Below are 17,967 nucleotides of genomic sequence, written 5' to 3'. Positions count from 1 at the left end.
GTTCTTCCTTGGGGCCGTGCATAAACAAACATACATGTACAAAATAACAAATAATTACAAAAGCTTATTATCTAGACTTAAACATATTACAAACTCAAAAGTATTAATTGTCAAGTCAAAATGATACTTATGGTAACATACATACCATGCTTACAGGCATGGCTTTATGATTTTTTAAGATTATTTTTGAAAGTATACAATGTTGGAGAGTTTTGGATATTATTTTCTAGTTCATTCCAGCTTACAGCACCTCTATATGACAGACTGCGCTTTTTGTACTCTGTTCTTGGCAGGGGAATAGTTACATTGCTTTGGCTTTGTGAAAATTATAGGTATTGTTTACGTGACTGAAAATATGACTCAAATAAGGAGGTGCAAGATGATTTAAGATTTTGTAGGTTAAAATTAAACAATTTGAGTTTTGTCTGTCAATTAATGGTTTCCAATTAAGTTCAGCACGGACATCTATGCTAGGTATGTCCCATTGTGCACCACAGATAGTTCTTGCAGCCCTGTTTTGAATAACTTGAAGTTTCTTTGAAACAGTAACACCACAATTTCCCCATACAATCAATGTTGGAACACTTTGGTAAACGGCTGAAGACATTGGCATTTCCCAACATTGCACGGGGGAGAGGGGGTGTCAGTTTTCAATTCTTGACACAATTTAAGTGTTCCAAGACTTATTTTCATGATTGTAGTATATGAGCGGCAGTACATGGTTGTATCTACTGTACATTGTGAAAATACCAAAATAGCTACACCAAAATAAAAACCCTTATGCATAAATTAATTATACTGACTTCCTTAAAGATATATGAGAGTAAGCAAAAGAGTACATGTACTACATAATTCCATACAAACGTCACAAGTATGTTGAGGAGAAAGAGTAACTGTTTAAAACAAGGGCCTAGACTTGTTTGTGGTACAAAATGCATGGCAGACATGTTTCTGCAAATTCAGTCGAAATTTTCATGTAACATCCTGTTATAGAGATTTCGTTATTGGAAATTCATCATAACAACATATTACCAGACCACAAATTGTTTACATGATTGGACAATCAATGTTGTGGCTGGTGTAAACAGAGTTAAAATACATTGCATCACCCTAGTTATTAGACGACCTTTTAATGAAGGTACTGATGAAATCCACTACTCCATCTACTCTCTCTGTCTTCAGGAATTCCAGGTAGGTGTCTCTGTTGTTGCCACGGATCAGGCTGGGATGAACTCGTTTACCTTCAGGCTGGGTCTGATCATTAGAAACAAAAAGAAATCAATCAAACATTGCAGGCAAACCGTAACTTAATATTTTGTAAATACCGTAAAACCTCGTCTACAAGCATATAGAGTATGTCTGATGAAAGCTACATTAATCCAAGCGCCATTAAGGAGTTTGAGCAAATAAATTACAGATCCAAGCATATACAAACAAGTATTATATTTAGGTCAATCTATTGTATTGGCATATTTACGCTAGTTTCCAATTCATTTAACTTTCATCAAAAGCACTATATATGCTTGTAGACGAGGTTTTACGGTATATGTAGACACTACTAGTAAATATGTGAATGACTACTGAAATAGGTATTATAGTTTCAAATACCTTATCTAATTATTATTAATTAATGAAATTTGTCAGTTGTCACATCTTGTTGGGTTATTGTGATGTTAATATGGCCATCATTACATCAAATGGCTGGGTCTTTACAATGTTGTCCCACAAAGGCATATAGTTTAGGTGTGTAACTAAACTAATATATATTATTATCAGTCATCCATCCATCCAAATCCTCATTACAGTGGTGCACATGTGTGTCATATTTATCCCTCTTAAACAGTTATACAAAAAAAATGGCATTCAAAGGCTTTTGAGTGAGTTCGGACTTGTTGTCATGCATGCATGAGTGGCTTGAAGCAATTAGTAATAACTGTCAGGAAAGGTTTCTGTCTAATTTAAGTCAAAATAACAAGGTAAAGTGAAAGAAACCCCGCTGGCTATTCTGGCCATTTAACGTGGAGTTTTATGGGGGACTTAAGGGATGGGGTATGAACATTTGGACAGTATTTATTGTGGGACATTAGAGCATATCAGACATATTGAATTGCATTATGAATACGAAGAATGTCCTTCTGATATCAAATAATTTTGATTTTTTGAAATTCGCAATGTAATACACATTTTATGGCAAATCATTAAAAATTGATATTTTTGATATTTAACAGTACTTTAAGTATAAATCATCAGATTTATAAAATTTACTTCGAGGACTGTTATATATCAAAAATGTGAAAAATATCAAATTTTAATAATTTGTCATAAAATTTGTATTATACCGTGAATTTCAAAAATGAAAATTATTTGATATCAGAAAGACATTCTTCGTATTCAGAATGCAATTTGATATGTCTGACGTGTCTCATGTCCCACAAAAATACTGTCTAAACGCTTAAAACGCTCATTCCAGATCCCTTAATGTCTGAATAAAATTGGGTTTTACAAAAAATTAACCAATTTCATATTATAAGATCGTATATTATGGCTTTTGTAAATGTATTGTTCCGATTAATATTGGGATGTATAATACACATCTGAATTTTTACATTCATCGAGCACAATCAACAATCTTCATTTTAATTGTACTAATCAATAAAAAATAAAGGTAAAAGGTTTGGGTTTTTGGGCATCCTACCACATTGTCACTATCATCAGAAATTCAATTGAATGAACAAAATGTGCCCATTAGATGCGCATGTTGTTCAATCATATGAATTTCTGACTATAGTGACATTGTGGGATGATTCCACATGCATGTCTACTGCATTCCATAACTTCCCTGTGAGCATGTTGTTATGGTTGAGTCACGATAACGAGGGCATTTGTCATGTGTTTATTCAACTGGCTTGCCAGAATCAACTTGAGGATTCACAGTAAACTTCCAACCCTGATGTCTGCATGCTGTCAGTAATGACTTACCTCCACCAAGAACCGTCTAGCATATCCAACAAGGGCTATATGATTGTGCACAGAAAAGCTGCCGTTGGGTAGATTCACTTGAGTCGAATTCACTATCTCAGTCGGCATGTTGAACACAGAGGGCGTCTTACTGGTGGTGAATGCTTTATGTCGCCACAGAGAATTACTGATGTCCAAGATGTAACCATTTAGAGCAGTCACTTGTTTACTCAAGTCACTCTGAAAAGGGAATGAAAAGAGATATGTTAAAAAAATACTTGGTAGTACACCTGCATATTCATTACTAGAAATAAACTATACAGCCTTTTTTGCATATGTATAAAAGTAACTTGTAATTACAGTGAGTATATTATGTTGGTATTTTTGTTAGTCTGTCACAAATCTTAATTTACAAAGCTGGGTCTCAATGATTTTAGCAATCTGGCAATCCCAAACTACATTATTCCCCAAACATGTAATTTTGTCATGTTTTTGGCACTTTTATATATTATGCTAATTAGTAATAAAATAACTAGCCCATACTATAGACTCTGCGTTTTTGTGTCAAGAGAGACAAATCAGAATTCATTATAAATGCCCGGGCATAAGGAACTCTGTGCAAATCCAATAGGGAACAAAATCTAGGCGGACGTAACTGATCAGTTTTCTATATAAGTTGTAACGATATTTCTGAAATGAAAATGGTTTAAGGGCATTTTGCCGATTTAGCAATCATTCTTAAGCAACAGATTTTATTCATCAACAGATCTCTGAATGCCCTGTAAGTGATAATAGACCAAAAAGAAATCTTCAAAAAATTACATGCAACTGAATCAGCAGAAAAGTGCCACTTTTTAACCAGGATGATATTTTATGCATATTATATTTGTTACACTAAATTGCATGCCAACTTACCATGTTATTGGAAGCTTCACTGCTTTGCTTTAATGAACTGTACTCATTCCTATACCTACAGTGACAAATGGAAGACAAACAGTAGCATCAAAATTCACAAAGAACTACATTCAACTGAAATTTGAAAATGCACAGATATTTCAAAAATTGTATGGAAGGTTGACATGAACATTGAGGATGTCCCATGATACGTCTTGAAAATATTTACCAAGAAGATTTGGTGTGTTGCAGTGACGATAGTTGTAAAACGTTGGGTTAAAATTCATATTCAATTAATTTTGATTTCCCCTCGGCCAATCCAAGTGAAAGATATGATGGATCATAAAGGTATCAACACTTTTGGGACACCCTGGACTTGATCAAATTCAACTGGCTGAGCTTTATGAACACACATCAAGTTTGTCATGTACAGCAGTTTTTTCATGTTCATTACACTGTTGTTGGCATCACCAATTGTGATACTCCATGCCCGGCTTTAACCCTGTGGCACTATATTGCCTTTCTTACAGTATCCTTGATTGGTTAATTACATGATATTATAATTCTAACCATGTCTCTGATTGGTTTAATACATAATATAGCCATCTTTGTAACCAATCAAAATAGTTCTTATAATTCTGCAAGTAGTACCCATGGGGTTAATGTTCTGAAGCTATAAGTGAGTCGTGAAAATGTATAACTAACCTTGCTATAATTGAACACATGCGTGAACATGCCATGGCATTGCTGGAAAACACAGCTCTGTATACGACGCCAGGACAGGGCAGACAAGTGAACGGGACATTATACTTTGTGTGAATGTGTGATACCTGCAATAAATAAAATGTAAGATTAAACAAATAAACAAAAACATACATTTTCATGATATTTTTTCATGTATTACATTTCATTTTTAGCTGAGAAATACTCAAATGATACTTTTATACAAAATAAATTGCCTACGAAAAATATTTTCAGCATATTGTTCTCACTTATTCTAAAATCAAGATAAAACCAATAACATGTATTACAAAATAAAAACAGAGCTTTTTATAAATTCTATTTTTGCACAATTTACTTACTTTGCAACTGATCTGACAATACAAATTTGGAGTTTGAAGCATATATAACCAAAAATCCCCCCGACACATTTTGTTAAATATACATCTTACCAGGCTCAGACAATTGTTAAAAACAACTGATTGTCACAATTAATTTTAAAAAAATCAATTGAATTGAAAATCTAATTATTTTACCAACAGCATTAAATTTCAGTGTGTAAATTGCGAACCCATTAGCAAATTTTGATTATTAAAAAAATACAGAACAGCAATATTTTTGACTCAATGTTTTCAAACGTCCGGGCACTCAATTAAAAAACAATCAGTTATTTTGAAAAATTAAATCATCGCTTAGCCCTATCGTCTCAGTTGTTTTTTGGCGAGGGGGAAGGAAAGAAGGAGGAAAGAAAGAAAGAAGAAGAGAAAACTTTTTTTCTTGGGTGCGGTTTTGAACCCCGACCCTTCGGGTGAAACGCCTGTGCACTGGCCTACCTTGCCATGGGGGAGTAGCTTGCCCAGCCAAGCTTTCCGTCCCCATATGACTGTTCGCATGATGACGCAATAGCATCACATGGGATACCTGCTTGTGCCTACGCATTCTGAATTGAGGTTTTTTGATATTTAGTAAGGTTAGGGTTAAGACTGCATCTTGTATAGGGTGTTTGGAAACAGGAAATAAACAAGTTACAAAAGACACAAAAAAATCTGTACAATGTACAAAGTAGATGTACTAGTGGATGTAGAAAGTGACCACAATTGCACAAAATACTAATATTAAGAATCACATTTTTAAACAAATGCAAGTACATGTACACTCTTTCTACATCCACTAGTACATCTACTTTCTACATCCAATACTGTGTCGGTAGCAAAAACTGACTGAAAAACACTGACTGACCGATCCTTTTTTTTGTATACAGGTAATGAAGAACTATAACACTTACCATTTCATAGAATGAGAGAACCAAGTGCATTAGCAGACTATTATCTCTTTCTTGCTGCAAACCAACAGCAAACACCTTGTCTACATAGTATATCAGACTCTGTATGGTTTGTAATGCTTCAAAATGCTCCTCATGGTACTCGTACAGTGGGTCCCTGTTAACACACACAATATTATCAATATGGATATCATTCAACAATTCATTGATAAACTGTAAATGGTTTATATTCTATGGCGCATAACATGATCAATGTTAGCAGTGTAGCAGTCATCAAATCACATTTCTAAAAATTTAAAAGTACTTCTTACAGCGACTACGAGAAAATGATCAACCTTTTCAAAATTATACACCAAGAAGCAAGAACCAACAATGCAAAAAATAAATGTTCCCTGAAAATGTCTACCAAAAATTTGGTTGTACAAGATTTGATTGCATTGTGTCCTTAAGTTGAGGTCAGGGTAAGAATAAATATACAAACTTCATGGACCTATTAATCAAATTTTTAACCCGCCAGAAAAAAAAGTTGCTGCATGCAAGAACAAATGCAGAAAATCTTTAGAATTTTTTTGGTTTTTGAAATATCGATTATGCCTATTTAGCACTCCTAAATATCTACAGGAGTGCGATTCAAATCACATCCCTACAGCACTCCTTAAATTAATATCTTGAGGAGTGTGAGTTGTAGCACTCCTGGAAATTTCAAAAGACATGGCCTACTAGTGATGTAGTTCAAAATGCAAAAAAATGTCAGCATAATTTGTTACAGTATAATTTTGGTTTACGTGTGCATATTACAACTCACCAAGCATCGTCAACATCATGATCAGCAGCCTGTACTGATGCAGCTTGCCTTACTTTCTTCATCGCTACATAACCTCTATACCTCGGCAACTCTAAGATCACATAATTCCTAAGCAGCTCAGTAAAACAGTAAGCTAATTGACATTTGAAGAAGACTGATGAACAAAAGAACAGGGTACGTAATGGCTCCAGAATCAGATCATTCAACTCTGTGTTGGAAAAACAAATTGTGTAAAATGCACATTACATTTACAAAAACCTAGCTATAAATGTATTCAAATATTTACATATTCCTTAGAGCAAACCAGTCTTAAACATTTATAAGATTGCTGAGTGAAAAGAGTGATTGATTCTAGTCTGACATCTCAGTGGGCTTTGGTGGTTGACCCATTTGAAAGACTACCAATGAATAAAGTATACATTGATCAGCTCGTAATCGACGGGCCTTATAACATCGCGGGTTAATATCAAAATATTTTATTTTGACAATATTCTTGTGACATCTCACCAGAAGTATCACAAATTATTCATTAGAGGTTAATGACTGCGCATCAGTTGTTTTGAGGGTATTGTGAAATATCTAAACATTGTGCTTTGGAACCAAGGGATATTCCGAGGTCCAAAGCACAATGTTTAGATATTTCTAATACCAAAAATAACTGATGCAAAGTCATTAACCTCATCCTCATAACCGTCACTTTTCACTTTTTAAAATTCAATTTACGTCACATTTTCTTCTTTTAATCAGAAAACAAAACACAATTTTAACTTTATCTGTCGTTTTCCCTGTAGAAAATCGAATAGCCCATTAAGGAAATACCGCTAGCGACCAATCATACTAGCACGCAATCATGCGATGTCCAAATACGGCGGTCAGCGTCCGCGTAAATTGTTCGAACGCGTAACACGTCACGTAACGCGGTCATTATAGAGCGTACTTTTAGCTACGTCACGAGACACGGTCATTATACTTTTTCAATGACCTGCATTTGCGTCCGCGTATTTAAAAGTTATTATCTGTGATTGGATCGCACTTGCTGCGTATATTAATGAGGTTATGAATTCAAGTTCTATACTTTTGTCTACTTTCTTTAACACACAAAATATAGACCAGGCAGGTCAACCAATAGAATTCTTAACACAGGTCTACTTTTTGGCGTAGTGGTAAAAACCTAACATTCCTCCCAATTACGAGCTGATCAAACTATAGGTCATGTAATACAAATTTGACTTGGTGTCTCAAGACAATAACATGGATCCTGTCCTAGTCCCTTAAAATTGTTCATTTCACATCTTCCATATTTGGTCATGTGACAAAGATTTAGGGTAACTGAGTAAGATCCAGATTGCTGCAATCGCAAGTCTCAGAAGGTTGGCTAACCCTCCTGTAATGAAAAGTGGACAGGTATCTTGTGAAGAACGCACAGGTTTTTGAGAATGTACTAGAATGATGTCCTCAGTTTGACTGACTGACAAACTAATATGTGTGATATTTGTGAGACTTTGGGGGAACTGATTCAGGACAGCTGTATCCACGTTTATGCATAATTGTATTATTAATCACATAAATGATAATAATTTTTGTTTTTACTATCCTCTACCATGTGGTAGATGACAGGCAGGTGTCATCTATCAGGCACTTATGTAGCGCATAGTCGTATGCCTAGTGTGTAATATACTACTCAAAATAAAGCATTTGAGGCTCAGTCTTTCACAGGGTAAGTACAAGTATATCATTAAGAATTACAATTGTGCACAAGTTGAGGGCGTTCACTGTGAGCAACTCACACATTACGGCTTTAAATACAAATAGATATCTAATCCTACCCAAAAGGCAAAGGAGGACAAGGCAAATTGATGCCAAGGGTCAGTTCTTACTTTGAAATTGATATATTCTGCATCTGGTGAATATTCTCAGTATGTATGGTCTGTAGTCTAATCCATTCCATGTGAGGAGGTAATCAGCAAGCCATGTTTCACATACCGGTATATTTACCTGAATGATGTAGAAAAATACATAACAATATTTCAGTATTGAGCTTACTCTATTTTATTTAGCATAAGCCTAATAAAGGAGTAATCACCCTATTGTTGCATACATCTATCCTGCTTGTGAATGTATGTTGCATTTCATGGTTATTCCTAATTACTGCATTAGGTACAGGATGTAAATGCTGAATGAACATTATTTCAGTCCCCATTGCCACAATCCAATATGGCAGATTCACCACATATCATTTGGCATTAGCCAGTGCTACATGGAGTATGGACACTCTAAAGCAACATTTTGAGTACAACACAGATGTGAAGCATCATTCCAGTTTGTGTAATTTTGACACTCCGATTCATTGGAAGTCCATATTGAATATTAAGAGAAGCTATAGCCAAAATATTAAATTCTCGATCATGAGAGCCAACTTGGGTACGCACAGTTATTTGCGTCGAGCGTACTACGCAAAGACCGACGCTTACGTCGCAAACACAGCTTTTGAGAATTGACCAATCACACAGTCGTTGCTAGATAAGGTCAAGGTTCGGTCATGCAGGTCGTGCGATCGTGTTATTCTATGAAAAGTACGCTGACGCAGAAGGTACATCCTCTCATGATCGAGAATTTGTTATTTTGGCTATAACATACTCTAATTTACCAATATCATGAAATAAATCATTCAATAAGGCAATACAAAAAGAAGGTCTCAGACACATTTGGTAAAAAAGCTAAGCGCTATATTTTTTTTTTAGAAAATGAGCTATGCAATATGCAATTTTTTTACAGTCAAGGCAATGTTTATGTACTTCAAAAACAGAAACATAGTAATATAAATACACAGTGAATAGTTTTGTTTGTCTCTTTTACAATCATGGCAAAATGTGCACAAAAAACAACCACCTGCAAAAAAATTGGATCGCGATACGATACTGAAAATATCCACACACAAAATTGAACATATGGAAAAAAGATTGATGATGTCCTACACAAGTTTTGTTAGGGAGAAGGGAGGGAGGTTAAAATGTTGATTATGTTTCTCAGTCCTATGCTTATAAATAAAAACATCAATGTTATTTTGACTCACTTGGTTTCATTACAGAGAGGGAGGGTCAGGGATCATTTTCCCCGACTTACAGCCTAATTGGAGCAACTTCGAATTTGCCCTGACCTTTGACCTCACTTGACCTTTGTGGTTTTATACTCCCCAGGTGACTCAGGTATGAAATCAAACGATTGATGTTTATAGGACATCATCGAAGGGAAAATATAAACTGCCTTTTACACTAATTGCAATGACTTTTGCAGCAGCCTATATGAATCTTGCATTTCTTAGCAATCAACCAACCAACCAAGGTCAACTTGTACTGAATTCAGTGGTTATGTGGACAATATGCTTCCCAATCATGACACCTATTATGTCTGCTGTAAGTCAAATCACTACCAATTGTACTCAAGGCAACTCATAAAGGCGCAGGATTGGTCATTGCACAAATAGCCTTCAATTGCAAGAAAGTGTGCAATTTGTATAAATAGCACAAATTGCACAAATAGCCAGTTGCTTAAGCAATTTTCACAAATTGCATAAATAGCCACAGATAGTTGCAATTGATGCAATCTATGTCGGACAAATTGCATAAATAGCGACAGGTGTTGCAATTTGTGGAATTTATGTCAGTAAATTGCACGAATAGCCTACAGTTGCAGGAAAGTGTGCAATTTGTACAAATAGCACAAATAGCAACGTATGTAAGCAATTTTTACAAATTGTAGAAATAGCCACAGGTGTTGCAATTTATGCAATTTATAAAAGCAATGAGGACAATATCTGAGTTGCTTCCAGTAAGCGCTATTTGTGCAATTTGTGCAATTGGTGGAAAGAATGATACGTATGAGGATGCTTATAAGCAAAAAGAAAAATCCGTCAACCACCCTAAGTACGGTTACACTCAACTTTTCCGGCTCGCCATGCCCATTTCTTTTCGAGAACCGCTTTCATATCATCATCATCATCATCATCATTATAGTCAAAAGCTGCGTCGGCAGTGTGATGATATTATAATTATCCAATTCATCATCCGAGTCATACTGAATCTGAGGCATCGCCGTAGCGTTGTCCCATTGCTTTCGAGAACCGCCTTATTAGTATTACAAACCGAGAAAATTTAAGGAAGAATGATACGTACGAGGATGTTTAGAAAGAAAAAACAAGTCCGAAAACTCCCTAACACTAACACTAAACTTTTCGGGCTGCCTTAATCATCATCATCATCATCATCCTCATTATCATCATCATCGTCGTCAACATCATCATCATTATCATCATCATCATCATCATCATCATCATCATCACCATCACATTCATCATCATCATCATATTCATCATTATCGGAGTCATCATCATCCTAGGCATCATATCGGAGTCATCATCATCCTAGGCATCATCATTATAGTCAAAAGCTGCGTCGGCAGTGTGATGATATTATATCCAATTCATCATCTGAGTCATACTGAATCTGAGGCATCGCCTTAGCGCTGTCCCATTGCTTTCGAGAACCGCCTTATTACAAACCGAGAAAATTTAAGGAAGAATGATACGTACGAGGATGTTTAGAAAGAAAAAACAAGTCCGAAAACCGCCCTAACACTAACACTAAACTTTTCGGGGCTACCTTAATCATCATCATCATCATCATCATCATGAATCTGAGGCATCGCCGTCTTGTCATCCTCATCATCATGGTCATCATGATCATCCAAGTCTTCATCATGCGAGGCATCGTCATCAACAAAATTTCACGGTTGATTTAGCTCTTATTCCTGGGTAATTAGACTCCCAAAATAGCGCTGTCCCATTGCTGTCGAGAACCGCCTTATTACAAACCGAGAAAATTTAAGGAAGAATGATACGTACGAGGATGTTTAGAAAGAAAAAACAAGTCCGAAAACCGCCCTAACTATCCCAGCAAACACAAAAACGTTTACAAAACGTTTTAAATTAGTTATATTTTGGCTTTTGGTTTAGGTAAAAACGTTTTAATAACATTAAAATGTCAGGTTATATAAAGGTCAAGATAACGTTTTAAAACGTTTTGTATGAAAACACACTACAACAATATTTTTGTAATGTTTTCACAAAATGTTATTGTAAACTATTTTTGCAAACATTTTTGCCAAATATTTTGTCAATACTTAAATAACATTATGTTAAAATATTTGAACCCAGCAAACACAGAAATGTTCTTAGAATGTTTTTTTCAAAACATTTTAATAACATTTAAATGTCGGGTTATATAAAGGTCATGAAAACGTTTCTAAAACGTTATTGCAAATATTTTGGGCAAACATTTTTCGCAAAATATTTTTTCAACCCCAAAATAACATTCTGTTTAGAATGTTTTGTATCAAGTGTTCAAGAATGTTTTTGGAATGTTATTAAAACGTTTTTATACCCTTTATATAACCCGACATTTAAACGCGTTTTCTGTAAAACATTTTGTTTGCTGAGCAGTAGATTATCAAACAATGTTTTTAAGGTTATGAAAACGTTTTATACTCTTAATATACCCTTTATATAACCCGACATTTAAGCGTGTTCTGACAACCTTTTATAACCTTTTGCGAATGATGTCGAAAACGTTTTGTGTTTGCTGGGATGGTAACAGTCCGAAAACCGCCCTAACTACGGTAACACTCAACTCTCGGGCTCCCCTAATTTCAATAACGCTAATACACCTTCATTCATTTTGTCATTATGCTTAGGCTTGGTTAGGGGAATGCTAATACACAAAATTTCCCGGTTGATTTAGCCCTTATTCCCGCTAATAGCGTAATCATCGTCGTCATCATCATCATCATTATCATCGTCATCTTGCAACATCATCATCATCATTATCATCATCATCATCATCATCATATTCATCATTATCGAGTCATCATCATCTAGGCATCATATCGGAGTCATCATCATCCTAGGCATCATCATTATATTCAATTCATCATCCGAGTCATACTAAATTTGAGGCATCGGCATCTTGTCATCCTCATCAATCTTCATCATCCTAGGCATCATACGGCAAGTCCGCCGGCGAGTTAAGAATTTTACAACAAGTCAACTCGCTTTTGAAACAGTGGACTTTTTTGCAAGGGGGGGTAATTGCATAAATTGCACAAATTGCTGACGGCTAGAATGGACTTGGTGATCAATGTCATAATTTCTCATATAGTCGGCACGTTAAAGCCCTTTCCACCAATTGCACAAATTGCACAAATAGCGATCATTGGAAGCAACTAGGATATGAGAAAAATAATCTAAGTTCAAAATTGCATAAATTGCACAAATTGCTGACGGCTAGAAGGGAATTGGCGATCAATGTCATAATTGCTTATATAGTCGGCACCTTAAAGCCCTTTCCACCAATTGCACAAATAGCGATCATTGGAAGCAACTAGGATATGAGAAAAATAATCTAAGTTCAAAATTGCATAAATTGCACAAATTGCTGACGGCTAGAAGGAATTGGCGATCAATGTCATAATTGCTTATATAGTCGGCACCTTAAAGCCCTTTCCACCAATTGCACAAATTGCACAAATAGCGATCATTGGAAGCAACTAGGATATGAGAAAAATAATCTAAGTTCAAAATTGCTTATGGCCAGTACGTTAAAGCCCTTTGAACCCTTGTCTTTTGCATTTACTTCTAGCTATTTGTGCTATTTGTACAATTTATATATGTGGCGAAATGTAAAATTTCCCTATACCTTAAGTATAGGAAATTTACTAAAACAACCAATCCTGCGCCTTTCTCAGGCAACTTGCTCTGCAGTTTTGTTTACATCAGAATTACTTGTCTCTTGATTATCACAGTGGTCAGTGTGATACAGGTATTTATACACTGGGTTTATTTAAAATAACAACAAGACATTTAAACAAACAAACCAACCAACCTGAAGAAAATCTGTGAAGTTTATAAGCAGCTGCAGAAGCTCCACACCTCGCTGGTTTTCATCTTCTGCTGTTATTTCTGAAAATGACAATACATCATTGATTTAGTGTTAGCCAGTTCCTGGTGTCATTTGAGCTCCTGCATGTGCTACTCCAGCACTTGCAACACAACATATTGACATACCAGTTATTTTCTTACACTACTGAGTAAATATAACTTAACACAAGTTAGGGTACCTGTCATTATAGGTCTAAATGGTAAGTCAAAAAAAAAAAACAAAACATACCTGCTCTACAAGCCCAACTGACCCAGATTTTGCAACTTCCTGGTTTTTTGGTTTTTTTTTTTCTGGATGCATGTAAAATCACCAGTTTTTGGTAAAAATTAATTGATTTTGAAAATCTTTTTTTTTTAATACAGATTTTGGTGATTTTAAAGGGTTTATAGCTTATAGCTGTAAAAAATAAATTAAAAAAAACAACGACCCTACTTTAAAGGTTTGTCCCTCTGTAAAACGGGTGTCTTGTAACCTTATGAAATATGATGTAACCACTTCACTCGTACAAATACAGCATGCTCCATTCATGCCATTTGTGTAAGGATGGTCAACCAAAGCTCTAACATGTTTCCACATATATATTGAATATTTGCTTAACTAGTACACACTTGAGTGATGACAGGACCAATGCATGATTGTTGAGGAATACCTACCTGCACTTAAAACTTGAAACAACCATAAGCTTAACCTCTGTAACATGTGTCGTTGTCTTTGACATGATATCACATGCTGTAAATATGGACTTCTAAGAACAGCTGCCACTTGACTAGGAAGCTGAAATGAAATCATCACAATGAATAACAACTTATTCATAACTTTCAGATTTGTACTATTACTCTCAGCGAGTCAGTGACGTATGTATGCCCGTACTATGGGTGCACATTTGCGATTTGAAGGTGCATCCCATGTGTCACTGACTTGCCAAGAGCAAAAATAGTATTAGTTACCCCTGTTTGTTCACAGAATACAAGCAAATATTTACGGTCTGGTGCTGTATTCCATGAAGCCGAAGACCTCAGATTTTGTCACTCCCTCCACCTAAAGCCTAGATTTTTGCAAGGTATGCTAGGTTATTAAAGTACATTACAATTGTGTAAAATTCAGAATTTTGAAATATATTGAGGGCATCCTCCTCAGCAACAAATGTTGCTTCAAGAGGCTCTCACAATTCACCTTCAAGTCAATCCCATAAGACTTTGCGTATTTACTCCTGACGACGTAGTATCGATGCATACATATTTACTGCACAATCATTGATGAATTGCACATTAAAGATGCATGTATTGATAATAATATGTCACATACATAACGGTTTATGGGATTTACCGAAAAAGAAATTCATTTATAACCAATGGAACGTTTTTGTTACTCTATGGGCTACTTGCTTACCTCTAATCTCTCCAGATTTTCTAAGAGATTTTCAAGGGAGGAGATATCTTGTAATTGGACCCTATCAGTCATGTCTGCACCAGGCAACCTGTAGTGGGCTCCTTCAGCATCTCGCATAATGGGCGATGTGGTTACTCTATGCTTGCTTACCTCTAATCTCTCCAGATTTTCCAAGAGATTTTCAAATGAGGAGATATCTTGTAATTGGGCCCTATCAGTCCTGTCTGCACCAGGCAACCTGTAGTGGGCTCCTTCAGCATCTCGCATAATGGAGGATGTGGTTACTCTATGCTTGCTTACCTCTAATCTCTCCAGATTTTCTAACAGATTTTCAAAGGAGGAGATATCTTGTAATTGGACCCTATCAGTCCTGTCTGCACCAGGCAACCTGTAGTGGGCTCCTTCAGCATCTCGCATAATGGAGGATGTGGTTACTCTATGCTTGCTTACCTCTAATCTCTCTAGATTTCCCAATAGATTTTCAAATGAGGAGATATCTTGTAATTGGACCCTATCAGTCCTGTCTGCACCAGGCAACCTGTAGTGAGCTCCTTCAGCATCTCGCATAATGGAGGATGTGGTTACTCTATGCTTGCTTACCTCTAATCTCTCCAGATTTTCCAAGAGATTTTCAAAGGAGGAGATATCTTGTAATTGGACCCTATCAGTCATGTCTGCACCAGGCAACCTGTAGTGGGCTCCTTCAGCATCTCGCATAATGGACGATGTGGTTACTCTATGCTTGCTTACCTCTAATCTCTCTAGATTTCCCAAGAGATTTTCAAATGAGGAGATATCTTGTAATTGGACCGTATCAGTCATGTCTGCACCAGGCAACCTGTAGTGGGCTCCTTCAGCATCTCGCATAATGGAGGATGTGGTTACTCTATGCTTGCTTACCTCTAATCTCTCCAGATTTTCCAAGAGATTTTCAAAGGAGGAGATATCTTGTAATTGGACCCTATCAGTCATGTCTGCACCAGGCAACCTGTAGTGGGCTCCTTCAGCATCTCGCATAATGGACGATGTGGTTACTCTATGCTTGCTTACCTCTAATCTCTCTAGATTTCCCAAGAGATTTTCAAATGAGGAGATATCTTGTAATTGGACCGTATCAGTCATGTCTGCACCAGGCAACCTGTAGTGGGCTCCTTCAGCATCTCGCATAATGGAGGATGTGGTTACTCTATGCTTGCTTACCTCTAATCTCTCCAGATTTTCCAAGAGATTTTCAAAGGAGGAGATATCTTGTAATTGGACCCTATCAGTCATGTCTGCACCAGGCAACCTGTAGTGGGCTCCTTCAGCATCTCGCATAATGGAGGATGTGGTTACTCTATGCTTGCTTACCTCTAATCTCTCCAGATTTCCCAAGAGATTTTCAAATGAGGAGATATCTTGTAATTGGACCCTATCAGTCATGTCTGCACCAGGCAACCTGTAGTGGGCTCCTTCAGCATCTCGCATAATGGACGATGTGCTTACTCTATGCTTGCTTACCTCTAATCTCTCCAGATTTTCCAAGAGATTTTCAAATGAGGAGATATCTTGTAATTGGACCCTATCAGTCATGTCTGCACCAGGCAACCTGTAGTGGGCTCCTTCAGCATCTCGCATAATGGAGGATGTAGTTACTCTATGCTTGCTTACCTCTAATCTCTCCAGATTTTCCAATAGATTTTCAAATGAGGAGATATCTTGTAATTGGGCCCTATCAGTCCTGTCTGCACCAGGCAACCTGTAGTGGGCTCCTTCAGCATCTCGCATAATGGAGGATGTAGTTACTCTATGCTTGCTTACCTCTAATCTCTCCAGATTTTCCAAGAGATTTTCAAATGAGGAGATATCTTGTAATTGGACCCTATCAGTCCTGTCTGCACCAGGCAACCTGTAGTGAGCTCCTTCAGCATCTCGCATAATGGACGATGTCGTTGTTCTCATGCTTGCTTACCTCTAATCTCTCCAGATTTTCCAATAGATTTTCAAATGAGGAGATATCTTGTAATTGGACCCTATCAGTCCTGTCTGCACCAGGCAACCTGTAGTGGGCTCCTTCAGCATCTCGCATAATGGAGGATGTCGTTACTCTATGCTTGCTTACCTCTAATCTCTCCAGATTTTCCAAGAGATTTTCAAATGAGGAGATATCTTGTAATTGGACCCTATCAGTCCTGTCTGCACCAGGCAACCTGTAGTGGGCTCCTTCAGCATCTCGCATAATGGAGGATGTGGTTACTCTATGCTTGCTTACCTCTAATCTCTCCAGATTTTCCAATAGATTTTCAAATGAGGAGATATCTTGTAATTGGACCATATCAGTCATGTCTGCACCAGGCAACCTGTAGTGGGCTCCTTCAGCATCTCGCATAATGGACGATGTGGTTACTCTATGCTTGCTTACCTCTAATCTCTCCAGATTTTCCAAGAGATTTTCAAATGAGGAGATATCTTGTAATTGGACCCTATCAGTCCTGTCTGCACCAGGCAACCTGTAGTGGGCTCCTTCAGCATCTCGCATAATGGAGGATGTCGTTACTCTATGCTTGCTTACCTCTAATCTCTCCAGATTTTCCAATAGATTTTCAAATGAGGAGATATCTTGTAATTGGACCATATCAGTCATGTCTGCACCAGGCAACCTGTAGTGGGCTCCTTCAGCATCTCGCATAATGGACGATGTGGTTACTCTATGCTTGCTTACCTCTAATCTCTCCAGATTTTCCAAGAGATTTTCAAATGAGGAGATATCTTGTAATTGGACCCTATCAGTCATGTCTGCACCAGGCAACCTGTAGTGGGCTCCTTCAGCATCTCGCATAATGGAGGATGTGGTTACTCTATGCTTGCTTACCTCTAATCTCTCCAGATTTTCCAATAGATTTTCAAAGGAGGAGATATCTTGTAATTGGACCCTATCAGTCATGTCT

At 36.8% G+C, this 17,967-nt stretch overlaps 1 protein-coding gene across 1 annotated transcript in view; it reads right to left on the bottom strand.

Annotated features, from left to right (window-relative positions):
- Positions 1-573: 573 nt before the first annotated feature.
- LOC140154864 (centromere protein I-like) overlaps positions 574-17,967 on the bottom strand; it is a 39,347-nt gene continuing 21,953 nt past the window's right edge. Inside the window, exons 8-16 of the mRNA XM_072177514.1 lie at positions 14,305-14,425; positions 13,595-13,671; positions 8,537-8,654; positions 6,660-6,867; positions 5,858-6,011; positions 4,558-4,682; positions 3,874-3,928; positions 2,980-3,198; positions 574-1,254 (exon numbers count right to left, since the gene is read on the bottom strand). Coding sequence (XP_072033615.1) covers positions 1,111-1,254; positions 2,980-3,198; positions 3,874-3,928; positions 4,558-4,682; positions 5,858-6,011; positions 6,660-6,867; positions 8,537-8,654; positions 13,595-13,671; positions 14,305-14,425 — 1,221 coding nt within the window. The 3' untranslated portion in view covers positions 574-1,110. The remainder of the gene's footprint in view (positions 1,255-2,979; positions 3,199-3,873; positions 3,929-4,557; positions 4,683-5,857; positions 6,012-6,659; positions 6,868-8,536; positions 8,655-13,594; positions 13,672-14,304; positions 14,426-17,967) is intronic.

Source organism: Amphiura filiformis, chromosome 6, assembly GCF_039555335.1.
Source record: "Amphiura filiformis chromosome 6, Afil_fr2py, whole genome shotgun sequence".
Classification (NCBI taxonomy): Eukaryota; Metazoa; Echinodermata; class Ophiuroidea; order Amphilepidida; family Amphiuridae; genus Amphiura; species Amphiura filiformis.
The sequence above is the reverse complement of the archived record's forward strand: the minus strand, read 5'-3'. Positions and strand labels throughout refer to the sequence as shown.